At 43.8% G+C, this 17,958-nt stretch overlaps 3 protein-coding genes across 3 annotated transcripts; 1 reads left to right on the forward strand and 2 right to left on the reverse strand.

Moving 5' to 3' along the window:
• Positions 1 to 1,790: 1,790 nt before the first annotated feature.
• On the reverse strand, positions 1,791 to 4,038 carry LOC147043141 (uncharacterized). Its single transcript, XM_085936617.1, has 13 exons — positions 3,829 to 4,038; positions 3,654 to 3,772; positions 3,334 to 3,379; positions 3,180 to 3,237; positions 3,050 to 3,090; positions 2,919 to 2,982; positions 2,779 to 2,852; positions 2,606 to 2,704; positions 2,479 to 2,534; positions 2,274 to 2,371; positions 2,119 to 2,208; positions 1,977 to 2,054; positions 1,791 to 1,897 (listed from the first exon to the last, which is right to left on the reverse strand). The coding sequence occupies exons 2-13, from the start codon at positions 3,731 to 3,733 to the stop codon at positions 1,791 to 1,793; spliced, it is 891 nt and encodes a 296-aa protein (XP_085792743.1). The 5' UTR covers positions 3,734 to 3,772; positions 3,829 to 4,038.
• A 3,908-nt stretch (positions 4,039 to 7,946) lies between these two features.
• LOC147043142 (serine/arginine-rich splicing factor 1-like) lies at positions 7,947 to 11,143 on the reverse strand. Its single transcript, XM_085936471.1, has 4 exons — positions 10,639 to 11,143; positions 10,092 to 10,252; positions 9,835 to 10,007; positions 7,947 to 9,347 (listed from the first exon to the last, which is right to left on the reverse strand). Exons 1-4 carry the CDS (start codon positions 10,830 to 10,832, stop codon positions 9,138 to 9,140), a joined length of 738 nt encoding a protein of 245 aa, XP_085792597.1. The 5' UTR covers positions 10,833 to 11,143; the 3' UTR covers positions 7,947 to 9,137.
• A 1,258-nt stretch (positions 11,144 to 12,401) lies between these two features.
• On the forward strand, positions 12,402 to 17,055 carry lrrc32 (leucine rich repeat containing 32). Its single transcript, XM_085936033.1, has 3 exons — positions 12,402 to 12,587; positions 12,826 to 12,919; positions 13,965 to 17,055. Exons 2-3 carry the CDS (start codon positions 12,830 to 12,832, stop codon positions 15,810 to 15,812), a joined length of 1,938 nt encoding a protein of 645 aa, XP_085792159.1. The 5' UTR covers positions 12,402 to 12,587; positions 12,826 to 12,829; the 3' UTR covers positions 15,813 to 17,055.
• Positions 17,056 to 17,958: the final 903 nt, after the last annotated feature.

Raw genomic sequence — 17,958 nt, forward strand, 5'->3', positions numbered from 1 at the left:
ATTATCCCTTGTCTAATGAGACGTAATATTATTTTGTAAAGATAATTTAATCCGTGCTTTGAGTTATTTGACGGTTTCCACGTGAATTAGGTTGTGGGTAACAGCAGATGGGCCAGTTTAATTAAGATCAGGGGATGGCTGAGAATATTGTCATTTTCACATGTCCTGAGTGTTGTTAGTCACCTAAATGTTGAACAAAGACTGTGATGTAACAAAGTCAAATTCCTTGTTAGGCACGCTCAAACATGGCAAATAAATTCTTCTTGAATCTTGAATTCGTTTCAGAAGTTGTGGTCAAAAGACATAGCATTATGTGGCTTGGGTGCAGTACGACACGTTTCCCGCAGAGGGCGCTAAAGCTTTATAGTTGAGTAGTCTATTGCTGCTTCGGTCCTTTCATAGTTTGTGATATTCGATGTTAAATAAAGTGTTAAAAATAGGAGAGTGTATCATTAAAGTTGACAAGGAAATAATTTAACAAAAAGAACATTTGGCTCATAAATTCAGTCTTTTCATTTTGAAACCTTGGTTGAGGTGCTTATTGCATGTCACTTCTAATGGCACACAGTGCCTGCCACCAGGGGGAAGGTGAGCACATGCAAACGTTTGACATCGCTCACTGGGCCAAAAACTAAGTGCTAGCTACTGCACAACTTAAACATCAAACACTTCTAGATGTGTTTTTAATGAAATTGATGCAAACCAGGTTAGTCAGAAATATACATTTGATTTGTATTCAACTAACTTGGTTTGCATCAATGTCATTGAAAAACACATCCAATAGTTGTTATGCAGTAGCTGGCACTTGGTTTTTGTCCCAGTGAGAGATGTCAGCTGTTTGCATGTGCTCACCTTCCCCCTAGTGGCACTCTTGTCATCAGAAGTGACATCTCATCTGAGCTCATCAAACACTTAAGCTGCTTCCATGCAAGGCCTGTCAATGCCAATGTTTGTGTGCAACTATATTAGTCTCACACAAACATTGACGCCTCAAATGTTTTCAAACTACTTTTCTTCCAATAAATTAATCCACTGGAATGCAAGACTTTGTGTTTTTATGAGCAAATTTGCTTCACTCAATGGAAAATGTTCATGCTTGGTGGTTGCTGCAGTGGCACTTAGGTTTTCAAAGGCAGTCTTCAGTCCTGAGATGAGTGTTGTCCTTCTGTCACTGCCATGGACATGGCTTTTTGACTGTGACTCTCCATTTCACATGACTCCTGTCACTTTGAGTCATGTGAAATGGAGAGTCACTGTCAAAATGCCATGTCCATGGCAGCGACAGAAGGACAACGCTCACCTCAAGACTGGAACCTGCCTTAAAAAAAACCTAAGTGTCACTTTCCCCGCCTCCTACCTCGACCCAAATTCAGTCTGGCCAATCACAACGCAGCGCAAATTTGCATAACCACGCCCGCTTTTCAACAGCCAATCAGAATGCAGTATTTGCACGTCTGACCAATCAGATTGCTTCAAATTTTCGAAGCCACGCCCACTTTACAACCGGCCAATCGCTCAATCCTACATTTGCATAACCGCGCCCATTTTTCAACCAATCGCCGGGCTTCATTCTAATTGCCCTGCCCACTTTTTGAGTCCTTAGCCAATCAGAAAGCAGTATTCCAGCATTTTCAAAATACAATCCAGGAAAATTCTGTAAAAAAAAAAAAAAAAAAATCCCAAAAAAGTTTAGGGGGGGGGAAAATTCTGGAAAATATATATATATATTTTTTTTAAATAGATATTTTTAAAGATGAGAATGAGGAGTTAAGATATTGTTTTTTTTGTAATCAAACTTTATTTGTTTTGCAGCATAAACAGTCAATCACAAAACAGAAGTTGGATGGTCGAGTGGTGAAGTGGTCTGCCAATGGTAAGAGTGGTGAGGAGTCTGCGCCTGGACGTAAAACAAATACACTCTTAAGCTTAAAGTAAAGTCAACGTTTGGTGCAGAAAAAGTTAAGCATGAAACTTACCAGTGTGAAAGATCTGTTGTTCATGGTACCAAGTGTTGAGAGCTGTATGATCAGGAAGCTGAACCTGTTCCTTGCGATCTGTCAAGAAAAAAAAATATTGGAATAAAGTTGTCATACTACCTTACGTGCAAATATTGTCCACTTTTCAGGTTGACTTGGAGGTGAGGAAGCAATCCAAAAAAATTTCCAGCATGTTTGTCCTCAGCAAGCAGGTACTTGATAGTGTACCATCCTGGACACAATAAGTCAAATTTTGGAACATGGTGGCTGAAATGAAATTTACTTTCCATCTCTTACCAGCAGAGAACTCTTCAGGCAGCAAGGAGGTATACCTGCCAAAAAGAGGTTGACTTGAAGCTTTTGGCATGTAGCATACCAGGAATGTCTCGTTGCACCTGCAACAACCACAGGGGGCAAATCCAAGTGCAGAAAGTGACTCGCCTGCTACAGTTTGGCTTGAGCCACAGGTGCATCCACTCCACTGGCAGGTGGAGGAACTCACAGAATGGAAGCAAACTTTGGCAAGTCTTTCATTTTCTGGACCAGGACTTGCCACTTCTGCCTGTAAAGAATAGAAACATTGACTCAATTTAAGTTTACCATTTTTATTTTTAACTGTAGATTGGAACCTTCCGCTGAAGACTTTGGTCGTTTGTGCGCTTGAATCTTAGATGAGAAACAGCAGGCCAAGCTCTTGAAATTTTGCAGATCGTCTCCTGGACTGACACCTGCACACAAATGAGGACAGTCAAGCTGCTGTCGAGCAAGTTGATTTGCAACACTGAAAATGGAGCCTAGAAACCTGCGGCATGGTTTTGGAGAATATCTTGGCCCAGCAAGTGGAAGGTCTTTGGGGCACTCTTACTGGAAGCTGCACTGCATTAAGACAAAGAAAAAGCAGGTTAGTGTTGTTACCATGCCACATTTGCCAAGTTTAGTCACCTGCCATCATGTTTGACAGGAAGATCATAACTCCTTGTCTCCTGATTGCCTGGACCAGCACCACCTGAAACGACAAACTGGTCAAGCACTTTGATTTGGTCATTGCAATAGGTTCAAACGTGGGGCTTTGCCTTCAATCCACGAAGGAAGGTTTCAGGTCCTTTGGCACCACCTAGTGGACAAAAACGGGAAGACAACGCATACGCTGAAATAAATTGGTCAAACAATTAATTCATGTATGAAAGTGTGTATGTGTTTCACCGATGAAGAAAGCAGACAGGAACAGCTCTGAACGTCTCTCCAACCGCAGTTCGTTGGCCTGAAAGACAAGGTAACGTTGTGACCCATAGTGTTAAATTAATTTTCAGTCATACGAGCTAGTTTGATAGCAAGCGTAGACTTGCAAACGTCTTACGAAGTCAGGGCGCGCTCTCAGAACCGCAAGCCAGCCATTTTGAAACCTGCAGACAAAAAAAAAAAAAAAGTTAGCTACTTTAGTCAGTCGTCCTTTAATTAGGCGTGATTTTTGCCTTTTTGCAGTAAATCGGCGTTTTCCGATGGAGGCCTGTGGGCAGAAATAGACAGATGCAGTTGATTAAAAGGCTTACGTGCGAATCCACATTATTCGAACGAGAAAGTAGGTTACTTGAGCCTCGTTTTGACGAGTCGCACCTGCAGACAGACAGACATTTGATTTGATTGATTTTGTTAAAGTATGCAAACGTTTTGTCTTACCTTGGGCAAAACTGCGTTTGATGCAATTTAAGGTCGGAGAAGTTTTCTGTCAACGCTCGAGCAAGCTCTTTAGCTTGCATGGTAGCAAAATGTAAGCACGTCCAAAATGTAAGTTGACGCTGAAAGAGAGCAAAAGCAGTCAGTTTTAAAAGGCTAAGAAATAGTAACGACTCACCTTTGAAACGCTGCACGTTGTGTAAAAGCGTGCTGCGCAGCCGAGGACGCCGTCAGAAGTGGGCAAGAGAATGAATGTCGCGTTTGTGACGTCTTATATAGTATTTTTGTGATGACGTCATTAACAAGCTAAGGGAAGAAAAAAAATTAAAGTTCGCAGGGGAAAATGACTAAGTGTCACACCTGAGTAGGGTCGGGTCTCGAACCATTGTTCAACCGTATCGTAGGCAATGATGTTAACCATTCGACCATAGCCTGTTTGGTGATGTCATTTGATTTAGTCATATTGATAGAGTATCCAAACATCTTTGAGCGGTTAAAAGTCTGATGTGTCATCTAAGTACAAAGAAGCGTACCCATTTAGTTGTGTATGAGATGGCCGAGTGGATAAAGTTTTTGCCTTAAGTTCAGTAGACACGGGTTCGATTCTTGGTCAACGCTCTGTTTAATTTGTAAAGGTTAGACAGAGTGGGTCTCGAACCCTGGTCGACTGAGTAACAGGTCAAGTGTTATACCATTCGGCCACATTGCCGTGAAATTTTCGGAATTTTTTTTATGTATTTATCGTCTATGGCTCCACTCATCTACATATAGAAAATTGCTACCACTTTGTAAGATCCACAGATGACCTAGTGGTTAATGCTTTCACCTTGTGTTCAGGAGACTCGGGTTGGAATCTTGGTCATCACTTTAATAAATTTGTGAACGTTGGTCATAGCGGGTCTCGAACCATGGTCGACTGAGTACTAGGCCAAGTATTATACCATTCGGCCACATAGCCATGAGGTTTTCGGAAATGTTATTATGTATTTAGCGTCCAAGGCTCCACTAATCTACAAATACAGGAAACTGCCATGTGTTGATAACATCCTTAGATGTAGGATTTTAAAGCTTATGCCTTGGGTTCACGAGACTCAGGTTCAAATCTTGGTCATCGCTTTATTAAATTTGTAAATGTTGAACAGAGTGGGTCTCGAACCCTGGTTGACTGGGTATCAGGCGAAATGGTATACCATTCGGCCACTTTGCCACGAAGATTTCAAAACAAATATATGTATTCATCGTATAAGGATCGGCTGATCTACAAATACAGAAAAGTACTGTATAGTTTCAAGATCCAGGAACGGTCTTGTGGTTAACACTTTTGCCTTGAGTTCAGGAGAATCGATTTTGAATCTCACACATGGCTTTGTGTAACATGTACATGTTTAACAGAGCGGAACTCTTCGCTTCGTATTCTGAAGAACAGAGTTGGTCTTGCATATTAGTCCTTATAATTTCCTAATGTTACACGGAGCGGTACTCGAACCCGCCCCTCCTGTACTCCAGACCAATATTATTACATTCGGCCGACAGCGTGAGGAGGACCAGGGTTATTTGCGTTGAGCAATTGTGCTTGGTTTCCATAAGGTATGAATGACAAGATGAATGGGTTGACAGGTGTTTTGGGCCACAAAAATAACTAAGTTGAGGAGCAGACTTCTCAGCAGACTTCTCTAGGAGCAGAGAGCCAGCATGCACGAGGGTCTCAAAGAGTAGTTACTATTCAAAGCGATGAGATCATGAGTCTCGCCAGGTATAAGAAAGGTGTTGCCTGGCAGACGGGGGCTTCCAAACATCGTGTCTGTGGGGCGTGAGAGAACATCCTCTGACATCGGCTGAATAAAATCTTTTTCCAACCAGCCGTGTGTCCCTGAAGCATTTCCCTTTTTAAAGCCAGCATTTTTCATCAAGTGTTTTGAGAAGACCAGCGAAGCCACGAAGACAATTCACCTCACTGTACATGTAAGGCAGTCGAACAAAATCCCGGACAATATTTGAAATTCCACCCGAGCATATTTTTAGGGCTGAAAAGTAGGACCTAATAACAAGCTACTTCATTCGGGAAAAATCGTGGTCAAAGCTGAACCGACAATGAAAAGTGCCACACCCGGACACTTTATTAGGTACACCGCCATTTTCAGGTGTATCTAATAACAGGCCACTTCATGAGGGAAAGATCATGGCCAAAGCTTAATGGAAAGTGAAAAGTGCCACACCCGCCCTCACCCCCACTTCCTGATTGGCTGTTTGATCTGTGACGTCACCCGGACACTCCATTAGGTACACCGCCATTTTCAGGTGTACCTAATCACAGGCCACTTCATTAGGGAAAAATCGTGGTCAAAACTTAAATGAAAGTGAAAAGTGCCACACCCGCCCTCACCCCCACTTTCTGATTGGCTGTTTGATCTGTGACGTCACTCAGACACTCTATTAGGTACACCGCCATTTTCAGGTGTAGCTAAACACAGGCCACTTCATTAGGGAAAAATCATGGTCAAAAGTTAAAAAGTGAAAAGTGCCACACCCGCCCTCACCCCCACTTTCTGATTGGCTGTTGGATTTGTGACGTCACTCGGACACTCCTTAGGTACACCGCCATTTTTAGGTGTACCTAATTACAGGCCACTTCATTAGGGAAAAATCATGGTCAAAACTTAACAAAAAGTGAAAAGTGCCACACCCGCCCTCACCCCCACTTTCTGATTGGCTGTTTGATCTGTGACGTCACTCAGACACTCTATTAGGTACACCGCCATTTTCATGTGTAGCTAAACACAGGCCACTTCATTAGGGAAAAATCATGGTCAAAAGTTAACAAAAAGTGAAAAGTGCCACACCCGCCCTCACCCCCACTTTCTGATTGGCTGTTGGATTTGTGACGTCACTCGGACACTCTTAGGTACACCGCCATTTTTAGGTGTACCTAATTACAGGCCACTTCATTAGGGAAAAATCATGGTCAAAACTTAACAAAAAGTGAAAAGTGCCACACCAGCCCTCACCCCCACTTCCTGATTGGCTGTTTGATCTGTGACGTCACTCGGACACTCTATTAGGTACACCGCCTTTTTTAGGTGTACCTAATTACAGGCCACTTTATTAGGGAAAAATCATGGTCAAAAGTTAACAAAAAGTGAAAAGTGCCACACCCGCCCTCACCCCCACTTTTTGATTGGCTGTTGGATTTGTGACGTCACTCGGACACTCCATTAGGTACACCGCCATTTTTAGGTGTTACAGGCCACTTCATTAGGGAAAAAGCTTAAGTGAAAGTGAAAAGTGCCACACCCGCCCTCACCCCCACTTCCTGATTGGCTGTTTGATCTGTGACGTCACTCGGACACTCCATTAGGTACACCGCCATTTTCAGGTGTCCTTAATAACAGGCCACTTCATTAGGGAAAAAGCTTATGTGAAAGTGAAAAGTGCCACACCCGGCCTCACCCCCACTTCCTGATTGGCTGTTTGATCTGTGACGTCACTCTGACACTCCATTAGGTACACCGCCGTTTACAGGTGTCCTTAATAACAGGCCACTTCATTAGGGAAAAAGCTTATGTGAAAGTGAAAAGTGCCACACCCGCCCTCACCCCCACTTCCTGATTGGCTGTTTGATCTGTGACGTCAATCGGACACTCCATTAGGTACACCGCCATTTTCAGGTGTACCTAATCACAGGCCACTTCTTTAGGGAAAAAGCTTAAGTGAAAGTGAAAAGTGCCACACCCACCCTCACCCCCACCTCCTGATTGGCTTTTTGATCTGTGACGTCACACTGACACAGGTGTACCTAATCACTTCATTAGGGAAAAAGTTTAAGTGAAAGTGAAAAGTGCCACACCCGCCCTCACCCCCACTTTCTGATTGGCTGTTTGATCTGTGACGTCACTCGGACACTCCATTAAGTACACCGTCGTTCGTGAACGGGAAGTCACGTCATTTTCTTTCTTCGTTTCATTTTACGGCGAGGTGGCATCAGCTTCAATGCGCATTACTGACACCTACGTTTCGTCGTGATATCAGCGAAAGTCCAGTGGCGTGAATTAAACGGACGGTAGAAGCTCAAGTAAATGATGCTGCCAGATGAAGATTACACTGAACATGATTGCGTATACATTTACACACAAGATGTGCAAAAATGTTTATTATTAGTGGATGTTTCATTGCTTCTCGCAGTCATACTATACAATTAACTTGAAACACATCTGTTACTGTAGTTTGTATCTGTAAGGATGTAGTTGAGAAGCAGTAGGTTTTCATAAAATTCACAATGAAAACTCTGGACACATAACATACGTTTTAAATTTTTATTAAAAGAGAATAAAGCTCTGATGACACCGGAGACTCTATTTATGAAAAACAAACCATCCCACCAGAAAAAAGCGGATCTAAGATACAAACCACATTTCCTCACTCTTTTTATCCTCTCCCTCCACTGTCTGGAAGCCCTCCGAAGGTTTGATCCCAGCTCTTCCTTTTCCAACCATAATAAAAAAAAAAAAGTCACAACACTGCCACTAATTATGAAATTCCACAACATGGAAAATTACCCCTACAAGTGTTTCTTTGGGAACGCCGAATTAGCTTAGACTATGAACTACAATGCTTGAAAGGTTGGACGTGGGAACTTGTCCAGGTACAAACAAACGAACAAAGAAAAATCTCCAACGCTCCTGCTCCTTGTATCCATCCTGATGCCTAAAAATCCTAAATCCTGATCCGGCTCCGGATGTGGTGACAATGAGCCCAGTCCAAACCTTCAGAATACCAGCAGAACCAAAGAGAAGGAGTTAGAATCACACCTTCGCATTGAAAGGAAAAAAAATCTACATTTTGATGACACTTAACAGGGTTGGAGAAAAACTACAAAGCAAATTAAGAAAAATAAAAATAAAAAAGGGTGGAGGGTACCACCTACAAACAAAATGAATGCAGAAGCTTATTTCTGCAGTGGGTGATTGAGTATTGAGCAATAATGGGGCACCATTTTAAGTGTAAAAACATGTGAACAGCCTCACAATTAGATGTTTGTAAAGGCACAACCATCATACCATTGCGTGCCACATTTGTATCCTCCTCCTTCTCATCCTCCTCCTCCTCTTTATCCTAATTTGAACTGTTTCCTTCTCTTCCCATCCTATCCTGACGCTCTGATCTCTACAGAGAGACACACAAGAAGATCAGCGGACAAAATGCTTTGAGAAGCCAAAGAAAAAGCACAGCAATAGCGGCAGCGTTCAAGGAGCTGGGAAGAGGGGGTGGGGAAATGACGGAATAGTGAGTAAAATGTAAAACAAAATTTAAAAAAAAAAATAGTCGCCCAACACACAGTGAAGGGAAGGAAAGGGGGACGGGTAGCAACAAAAAGCAACAAACGGCAGGGCTGATGAGAAATACATGACAAACGGGATCCAACTCCGAGGTTTCTTTTGCCCTCTCTCCTGACGTGCCGCTCTACGTCAAGTCAGCGCGGCACCGGCGGCTCTAGGTGCGGGAGCGAGAACGAGAGCGGGAACGGGAATGGGAGCGAGAGCGCCGTGGGGAATAGCGTGGCGAGGCCCGGCCGCGACGAGTGGGGGAGTAGCTCCGCGATCGGCTCTTGCTTCGGCTCCGGCTTCTGCTCCGGCTGCGGGAGCGATCGTAGCTGGGGCTGCGGTGGCCGTCCATCCTAACACGAATGTACGCCGTCTCGCCCTGCGCACAAAAAGAAATGCTTAGTGTTGCATGCCAAACAGATCGGGTGCTTAGAGAACAGCTGCGGCTGCTCCTCATGAGGTGGCCCGGGCACTTTCGGGCATATGCTGACGACCCAGGACATGCTGGACAGGACAGTCTCCCTTGCTGGCCTGGGAAAGCCTCGGGATCCCGCCTGGAAAAACTGGACCAAGTGGCCGGGCAGAGGGAAGTCGGGGCTCCCCTGCTCAGGCACCAGCCCACCGAGTATTTGCATTGTGCAGGAATAGTTTTAGCAGTGATTGTAAAACTTAAATTGTGATGACATGTCATAATGTCCTCCATGTGGACTTGCAATTATATCTATACAGCCAAATGGCAAAGACAAGAAACATAAAAATTAAATGAATACCTTATTTGTCCATTCATTCATTAAAATGTTAACTCTCTGCACAATTGAAATGTTTTGTGCCCGCTTTTCGGGCTCTTTCCCCTACGCCCCACATACCTCGTGGGAGCGGAACTTGCTATTGTCCAACTTGTGCACGGCGTATGTCATGTCCTCCTTCCGCACAAACTCCACCACGCCGCTGCCATCTCGGTTCACGTCAGCATAGCACACATCGCCCGCCTCTCGCATGTGGTCCTTCAAGTCCTGCCAACTCCCACTGGGAGGTAGACCTGAAAAAATAATAATTAATGCATATGTAAATCACACAAGTGATTTTTACACCATGCTAGCACACTGAGGAAGCCACAGCTCACCTGACACGATGACCCTGTACTCGGAGCGCCTAGATGGTGGTCCGTATCGACCCCTAGGGGGGCCTGCCGCTCCTCCTCGTCCACTTCGGGGGAACTCAACTCGCAATCGGTAGCCATCGTAGTCATAGCCATCACGACCGTACACAGCGTCATCTGCGTCCCTGTCAAATCAAACAGTTCAGCTATTGCATATGTGCACACACATACTTTATAATAAAGTAGTTTCAACGTTTGCTTTGATAGGCGCATAGTCTTAGACTTGATTGTATTGTTTAGTAAATTACATTTTAGAGAAGCTAACTGCATGACAAAACCAGAGTAAATTACCCTCATTTGAAATGGTAGAAAACGTTCACTTAGCAAGCAACTCAGAATATAATATAAAATTAACGGCCTTTGTTGGATACATTTGGGCCTCAAGTTTAGTCAAAAGTGCCATTAAATGCACATTTCTTTTGCCAAATATATAAATAAAAACGCAATTTGAATCGATGAAATGAAAATTTAAACGGACAACCCGCGCTAGAGACGTGCGCTTCGCGCTCACCTCGGGTCCTCGAACTGCACGAAGGCGAATGGCGGTCCTCCTCGTCGGTTTTTCAGATCGATATCACGGATGGAGCCGTACTTGTAGAAGAGGTCTTCAACGTCCTTAGAGCGGATATCGGGCGGCAGGTTGCCGACGTAGATGCGGCAGTCATTGCTCCCCGCGGGTCCGCGGATAATGCCTCCGCCAGACATGCTAGCTAGCGCACAATGGACGTGGTAGCGTGGAAGTGTATGGGCTAGCTGGCTAGCTAGTGAGGCTAGCGAGCGAGGCTACTTAGCGTGTTCGCTGGTTTTAAACGACTAAGAAGGGCAGTTGCAGTTCAGCTCCTCTCACCTGGCCGTTGGGAACAAAGCGGGGAATATTTTGGGCAAGACTTGGTCGCGGTATACGTTAAATCGCTCAAGGTATTAACGTGGAAGCAGATTGCGCTAATTCCCTCAAGGTGCTTGCCTCTCCACTTTCCGCCAACATCGACGTCTTCTTCGTTGGACTATTTCAAAGTAGCTAGGGAGTTGTGCACACTGACACCTAAAGGAGAAACGTGTAAACTACGTCAGTGTGCGTAATCGGCAGTATCACTTTTGGATTATTTTATTTACTAATTTGATGATAATAAACCTTGATCCATTGAAATTCAAACATGTTTTTTTGCCAAACTCAATGTATATAAAGTAAATACATAATAAAACACTGAAAATATTATAGTCAATTCAATATTTTGAGTTCATCAAATCCTTACTTATTAAATTAAAATGTGACTGTGTAAATCAGGGGTATCGAACTCATTTTTTTCGCGGGCCGCATTGTAGTCATAGCTTCTTTCGGAGGGCCATTATGACTGTCAACCCAAATAAATGTATGAGCACCTCATACAGTAAAAGCTACAAAACAAACTGACAAATAACTCCTTATCAAATCAGACGAGTAAAAACTGGTCAAATATTTAAAAAAAAAAGATAGACAATTTGCAATTCTAGTAATGACATGAATTTGACGCACAATTTGTCTTCGCGGGCCACGTAAAATTATGCGGCGGGCCATATCTGGCCCCCGGCCCTTGTGTTTGAGACCTGTGATGTAAGTAATCACCTGCAAAAGCGTCAATATCCATTTTTACTTGAAACAGAAGAAAGACAGTTTTCTTCATGTTTTTTTCATTATACTGTCATTTGTGGTGTGAACCAAAGAGTCACAAGACAAGACACGTCATAAGTCATCAGGATGTGGGACTCATTAAGTCAAAGTCAAAAGTCAAAGTCCGCTTTATTGTCAATTTCTTCACGCCAGGCACACAGAGATCGCAATTACGTTTCCCACCGTCCCACGGTGACTAGACAGTACACAACACTCACATCAAATAGCACAAAGAGTAAAAACGAACAGACAAGAGCAACGAATCGATAGCACGCCAGCCGCTCCAGTTCACCTCCCATTCCTAAATGCTTGTTTCAAATGTTATAAAAATACAATATAAAAAGCATGTTTTTCTTGTTAAGCAAAAGCAGATGTAACCTTTCATTCGTTTGAAATATCCCAAATTCCTCCTGATGATAACAGAGAGAAGGGGGCAGGTTTTGATAAATCGGGGGTATTTGCGCAAGACATAAACATGTGTCTCCCTGAAATGAGGAATCCAATCGGACTGCCAACCCCCCTTTTAAGGCATTTCCCTGAGAAGAAAGGGAAAGGGGGGGTCGGGGGGGCGTGGTGGCCCTGCAGGATGTTCTCACAGGATGCTGGAACAAGCAGTCCGAGCCGAACGGCGTGAGGAGGAAGAAGGGAAAAGCGTCATCGGAGAGGAGCGTTGAGGATTGCAGTGGTGGCACGATCTCTGTCGATCTTCTTTTGGGGGTGTTGGAAGGCAACGTGCGCACACAAGTGGCTGAAGATGTGAAATCGACGTGCTCAAGAAACACTGCTAAGACTCATCGGGTGCCAGGAGTCAGGTATCTGTTTGATTGTGGATTGTGTAGAGAACAAAGCTAAAGTTCATCTCATGTTATTGGCTTTCTGTCAAACCAGTTTTTAAAAAGAAAACAAAAAAGCCCCTGTTAGTCCATAAATAGCTCAATCATAGGTCAGCACAGGTCTACTTCCTCTTGGCCTTCTTTACCTGGGCCCTTTCACTTCCAGCCTGCGCCTGTGCCTGTACAAGCTTCCACTGATGATGTCCTTGTTCCGCAGCATCATGGCCTTCTTCCCGCTGCTCTTCCCATTTCTGGTTGGCTGCGTGGTGGCGGCGATCCACCCTCCCCACCATCGCCCTCCGTGCCACATCGTAAGTGAACTCTACTCCCTTTCTCGTGTTTGTTCAGCAGATGTGCATTCCTCATGTTTTAATATAAATAAATAGACAGGGCTTGGTTTATTTGGACACGTTGCACACGGCAACGGGGATGAGAACCCTAATCTGCTCGAGCTGTTTCATTTATTTGACTTCACTCTGGAGATATTCCCAATGAATCACGTTTGACTATTTGACCCAGGTTTCCCAGTATACACACCCTTGAGATTACCAACACCCGTACTGCGATGTTGTAAGCGGGTGACAAATCGGGTACGCAAAAGAAAAGTCACCCCACTTCCCGTTTTATGAATGTTGTAAGGAATTACTCCTTTGCTTAGTGATGAGAAATCGAATCACACATAGGTTGTAAGTGAAAGAAATCATGATTTTGACGAATACAAATTGTTTTTGAAAACATTTGAAGGATGGAAATGATCGAAAAAAGGCCGAAAGAAGGGACAATCAATGAAAATGCTAACATAATCCACTTAAATGCTTTAGGTGTACCCCAGGGTTCACTAAAAAACATTTACTAGCTAGGTAGTCTTTGTTTACGTCATTCGGTAAGCAACGAGCAGCTTTTCATCAAAACCGCAAGTATGCAGAGAATCTGAAAGGCCTTAGTGAGAAATTGGAGATGGAGACAGTTTTATGGGCTGTTTTTGGACCTGAGGGGGGACCACGGTTGGGTGGTGGTGCTGGTGGGGGTCTTCTGGCCATATGTTTTCCATTACTAACGCACAAAAACAAATATATACATTGTGCCAAGGAAGAGAAAGTTACCAACCAAAAGAACTTTCTTTTGTCGGTACTTGGTTTTGGAATTTCCCTCGTGATTTATCTTCTTGGCCAAAGGAGTTGAGAAGCGTTCGGACGGATGGTGTTATGTCTCTAAACAGCAAAATAACAGATTTACCGAGAAAGGAGGTTTTTATTGGCCCGATGGTTCTAAACGTCTCCACATCGCAGGCCTTGTAAATCATCAAGTGCTCTTTGAACATGTTTGGGGATTTTGTGTGTTTGTCTACGCCGGCAGGCGGGTACGAGTGCGATCTGCAGCGATTTGAGCCTCACCGGAACCCCCGCTGACCTCCCGACGGGCGTCCAAGCGTTGGACCTCTCGCACAACCAGCTGCGGAATCTCAGCCGCGATACACTGGCTGGCCACACGGGCCTGCATCAACTAGACCTGCACTCCAACATGATCCACTTCATTCAGCCGGGACTTTTGGAAGCCATGCGTGACCTCAGAGTCCTGGACCTATCCGGGAATCGTCTCAACTTGTTTGCACAGGCCAAAAATCATATCGGAACACTTGCGGCCGTGGAGTGTCTGGACCTCTCCAGTAACGGTTTGTACACGGGGATGTCTGACTTCTTTCTAGCCGACTCTCCTTCCCTGGTGGAGCTCTCGTTGAGCAGCAACAGCATCACCAAGATCGCCCAAAACACTTTCAGCGGCGCCTTGGCCTTGAGGAGGATTAACCTCCACAACAATGTCATTTTGGAAATTGAAGACGGTGCCTTTGACTCTCTTGATGGCCTCAGCGAACTGGACTTGTCCAAGAACTCTATCACTTGCATCACGGATTTCAACCTGAGCCAACTAAGAGTGTTAAACCTCAGCAGGAATAGCCTGGACCTCTTCCAGAGCACCAAATCGGCCGAGCCGTACTGCCTTGCCTTTCTGGACCTGAGCCGAAATAAACTGCCTTATTTCCCACTGTTGCCTACAAACAACGCAATCCAACATCTGGACCTGTCGCGCAACCGTCTGCAGAGTATCCAAGTGACGGACGTGGCCCAGACAAAGATGCCTGAGATACTTTTGAAGCACCTGAGATACTTAGACTTAAGTTACAATCAGCTCACAGACTTGCAGCAGTCCTTCTTTCGCACCATGATGTCACTGGAAGTCTTGAACGTTAGCAACAACTGCATCTCCGTGTTTTCCGTCACCGACCAAAACCTCCTTCCCGCAGCCAAGATGATCAACCTCAGTTACAACTCCCTACAGAACCTTTCGCTCGGTGAAGGAACTCTGCAGGCTTTGGAGGAGCTCTTCCTGCAAGGTAACGACCTGAGAACCCTTGCACAAGAAACGTTCCAGAAACTTCCAAGTCTGAACCTCCTACAGCTTCACGGGAACTATCTACAAGTGTGTCCCTCAGAGGCAAAACCGGATCAAAATCCTCCAAGTTGTGTCTGGTTCTCTTCTCTTCCAAAGCTGAAGTTCCTTTACCTTTCTCAGAACAATCTAAAGAGTTTGCCTTATAGAGCATTTGCTAACACACCTCTCAAACTGCTGGACCTGTCTCTCAACCACGGCATGGAGATGCACCAAGACTCCCTGGGTGGTCTGGAGCACTCCCTGGTCCAGCTGCTTTTGAGGGAGAGCAACATTTCCCATCTGAACACGGACATGTCATCGCTGAGGAGCTTGAAACTGGTCGACCTGTCCACCAATCATCTGACCAGCCTCCCCGCATGGAAGCGAGAGTTGTCCATCGAAACGCTCAACCTGCAGAACAACAGCCTGGTCACCCTGGAGCGCACCACCATGGCAGCGTTGGAACGCTCGCTGAAGACGCTCTACGTGGGTGACAATCCGCTCAGCTGCTGCGGTAATCTGGATTTAGTGCGATTGCTTCAGCACTCCGCCGTGGTGGTGGCCGACATCGAGGCCGCGATGTGCGTTCTCCGCGAGGGCTCGGAACCGGTCAACATCGAGAAGGTCACTCAGGAAATGTGCAGTGGGCGAAAGAAAGCCAACTACATCATCATCGTTGTGGTCACTGTGTTCTTGGTGGTGATTGTCTTGGGACTGCTGGTGAAATACTGCAAGTCCAGGAAGGGGAAATACATACGAAGGTTTAGCGCATGAAGAATTACGAAAAAAAAAAAGAGAAGAAAGTGGATTTCTGATCTCAAGATCCGATTTTCAAAATTTTAATCACCCACTAGCAGTTTGGCTAGTCTGAAAACTAGCTTGAAAACAAAGCTAACAACACTACAAACAATCGCAAAAAAATAGTGGGTAAATTATGATGTCATCATCGAAGACTGGTGACCGATCCTCTAATTACTCCACAAGTAGTTTTGCACTTTAAGCTTCCTCTTGTTTTTTGTCATTTGTGAACACTAATGACATTTATTTTCTTAAAAAAACCCCATATAATTTATTTTTATATTAGCCGAGATGGAGATTTTAAAACTATCAGACTGAGCACTCGCAATAATAACTGTGACACTGTTTTACAATGATGGAACACTTTTGTACCAAAAAAAAAAAAATCATTTTGTGAGATTATGTACACTGACAACATGTGTGATTAAATATAAACCTGTGAATAATTTCTTTTTTCTCTGTTTAACAAAGTAGCTTTGGGTGTACGCGAATGCTCGGCGCTAATGTTAGCTCTGGCGTTTGTGCTTTCTGCTAATTGTTTTGCGTGAAAGTAAACAAAATTGAAAGTATTTCTCACGCAGGTTTGTAAAAAGATGTCTAGAGCAAAGTCAAAGTGGCTTGTGGAAGGCGCTGCTTCTTTACAGGAAAGCCGAGATGGAATCTGGGTCTATATTTAGCTGGAATAAACACAATCAAATGTCTAGACGGTTTTGTTTATGTCACACTCAAGAGATCTTCATCTGTAGATTTGATCCATAGGATAAACACAGGCTTGTATTCATCAGCAACACAACAATAAACAAGACTATTAATGACGATTATGATAATGAGTGAAAATCCATGGGCCCAAGGAGGTTCAGAAGAGGCCTCTTAATTTGAAGCAGACCTCAGTCACTCACCATCCAAATTTGTGTGAGCTGCCAGTGACTCATGGTGACACTGAGCAGTCCACTTAAGTCCCACTGAGATCAAAAAACGACTTTAAACAAAAACATGACTACACAGGAACTTGCGAACAAACGATAAAATCCAGAACAACGTACGGTAAATGAACGGAATGGTACTTATTAGGTTCATTCATTCCAGAAGTGGAGGACATTTACATGACACAAATGTGTATTTGTTTGTGTAAAGTAAATGATAGTTGTTGTGAGATAAGATACAACTGTAGCTGTGGTAAAAGTGGTTTAATTAGAAGAAAAATAGCTTTTAAGCACTCAATAAAATGACTTTTCTTTCTCTTGGCCCTTCCTTTTGATGACCAACTTGTATAGCAAATATAACAAATAATATACGTTTAAAACGGGCTTTAAATTGGCTACCAGCGCTGTCGTTAAATCTCCACCAGATGGCGCCCGAGACGACAGTGAGTTTTTAATTATTTTTTTCTAGCAAAGATAACCAAGATCAGCGACAACAATGACTTGAATGCCTTCAATTTCACCCTGCCAGCTTTTTGGCAGTCAGCAAAATTACACGCGCTCACGCACACACTTAATTGGCTTTACACGGATGTCTGTCTATTCACGAGTAAACAATGGATTTAACACTACCAGGCTCATCATTTTTATAAACTACGATGCAGCAATATTATAATATTTACTGCTTTTAATTATATTGGTCAGTTTCAGGACCCCGCTCCTTACCCACATCGTTATTTATGTTTGGTTCATAATTTTTATATACAATTTGTTTGATCGAAATTATTGTTATTGGTATTCTTTGACAGATTATTTAAAAGCATGATACATCATATATGCATTTATATCAGCTTCATCCAGAAAAATGATCAGTACTGTGGCAATACTCACATTTTACATTTTACAAGTGTTGCAAAAACACCCCGTGATGATAACGAGATAATAAATAGATGATTGTGTGAAGGCGCACACAGCATGTTCACTCAGCGTGTGTGAGCTCACCGCCGATTGAAGGTGACTTTGTGTCTCTTGCTTGCGTGCGTGTCTCTTCAATCATCGACAATTGACAATCAGCGTAAAAAAACAAAAAACATTTCACAGCGACAAAATGGAAATAATCTGTTCCAGGCTCAAATTGCCACTACGGTAAAACGTTTAACGTGATTTGAATTGTTGCACATAAAGAGAAGGTAGAAGTAAAA

The sequence above is a fragment of the Syngnathus leptorhynchus genome, chromosome 17 (genome assembly GCF_054491065.1).
Source record: "Syngnathus leptorhynchus isolate UIUO chromosome 17, UIUO_Slep, whole genome shotgun sequence".
NCBI classification, from domain to species: Eukaryota; Metazoa; Chordata; class Actinopteri; order Syngnathiformes; family Syngnathidae; genus Syngnathus; species Syngnathus leptorhynchus.

Excerpts from the sequence above, each read along its gene's own strand:
- LOC147043142 (XM_085936471.1), bottom strand. The coding sequence starts at position 10,832 with ATGTCTGGCGGAGGCATTATCCGCGGACCCGCGGGGAGCAATGACTGC. Across the intron at positions 10,008-10,091 it reads GTACAGGGTCATCGTGTCAG|GTCTACCTCCCAGTGGGAGT; the intron begins GTGAGCTGTGGC and ends TTATTTTTTCAG. Across the intron at positions 9,348-9,834 it reads GCAAGTTCCGCTCCCACGAG|GGCGAGACGGCGTACATTCG; the intron begins GTATGTGGGGCG and ends TTTTGTGCGCAG.
- lrrc32 (XM_085936033.1), top strand. The coding sequence starts at position 12,830 with ATGGCCTTCTTCCCGCTGCTCTTCCCATTTCTGGTTGGCTGCGTGGTG. Across the intron at positions 12,920-13,964 it reads ATCGCCCTCCGTGCCACATC|GCGGGTACGAGTGCGATCTG; the intron begins GTAAGTGAACTC and ends CTACGCCGGCAG.
- LOC147043141 (XM_085936617.1), bottom strand. The coding sequence starts at position 3,733 with ATGCAAGCTAAAGAGCTTGCTCGAGCGTTGACAGAAAACTTCTCCGAC. Across the intron at positions 2,372-2,478 it reads CCAAAGTTTGCTTCCATTCT|GTGCAACGAGACATTCCTGG; the intron begins GTGAGTTCCTCC and ends TGGTTGTTGCAG. Across the intron at positions 1,898-1,976 it reads ACAACAGATCTTTCACACTG|GCGCAGACTCCTCACCACTC; the intron begins GTAAGTTTCATG and ends TTTTACGTCCAG.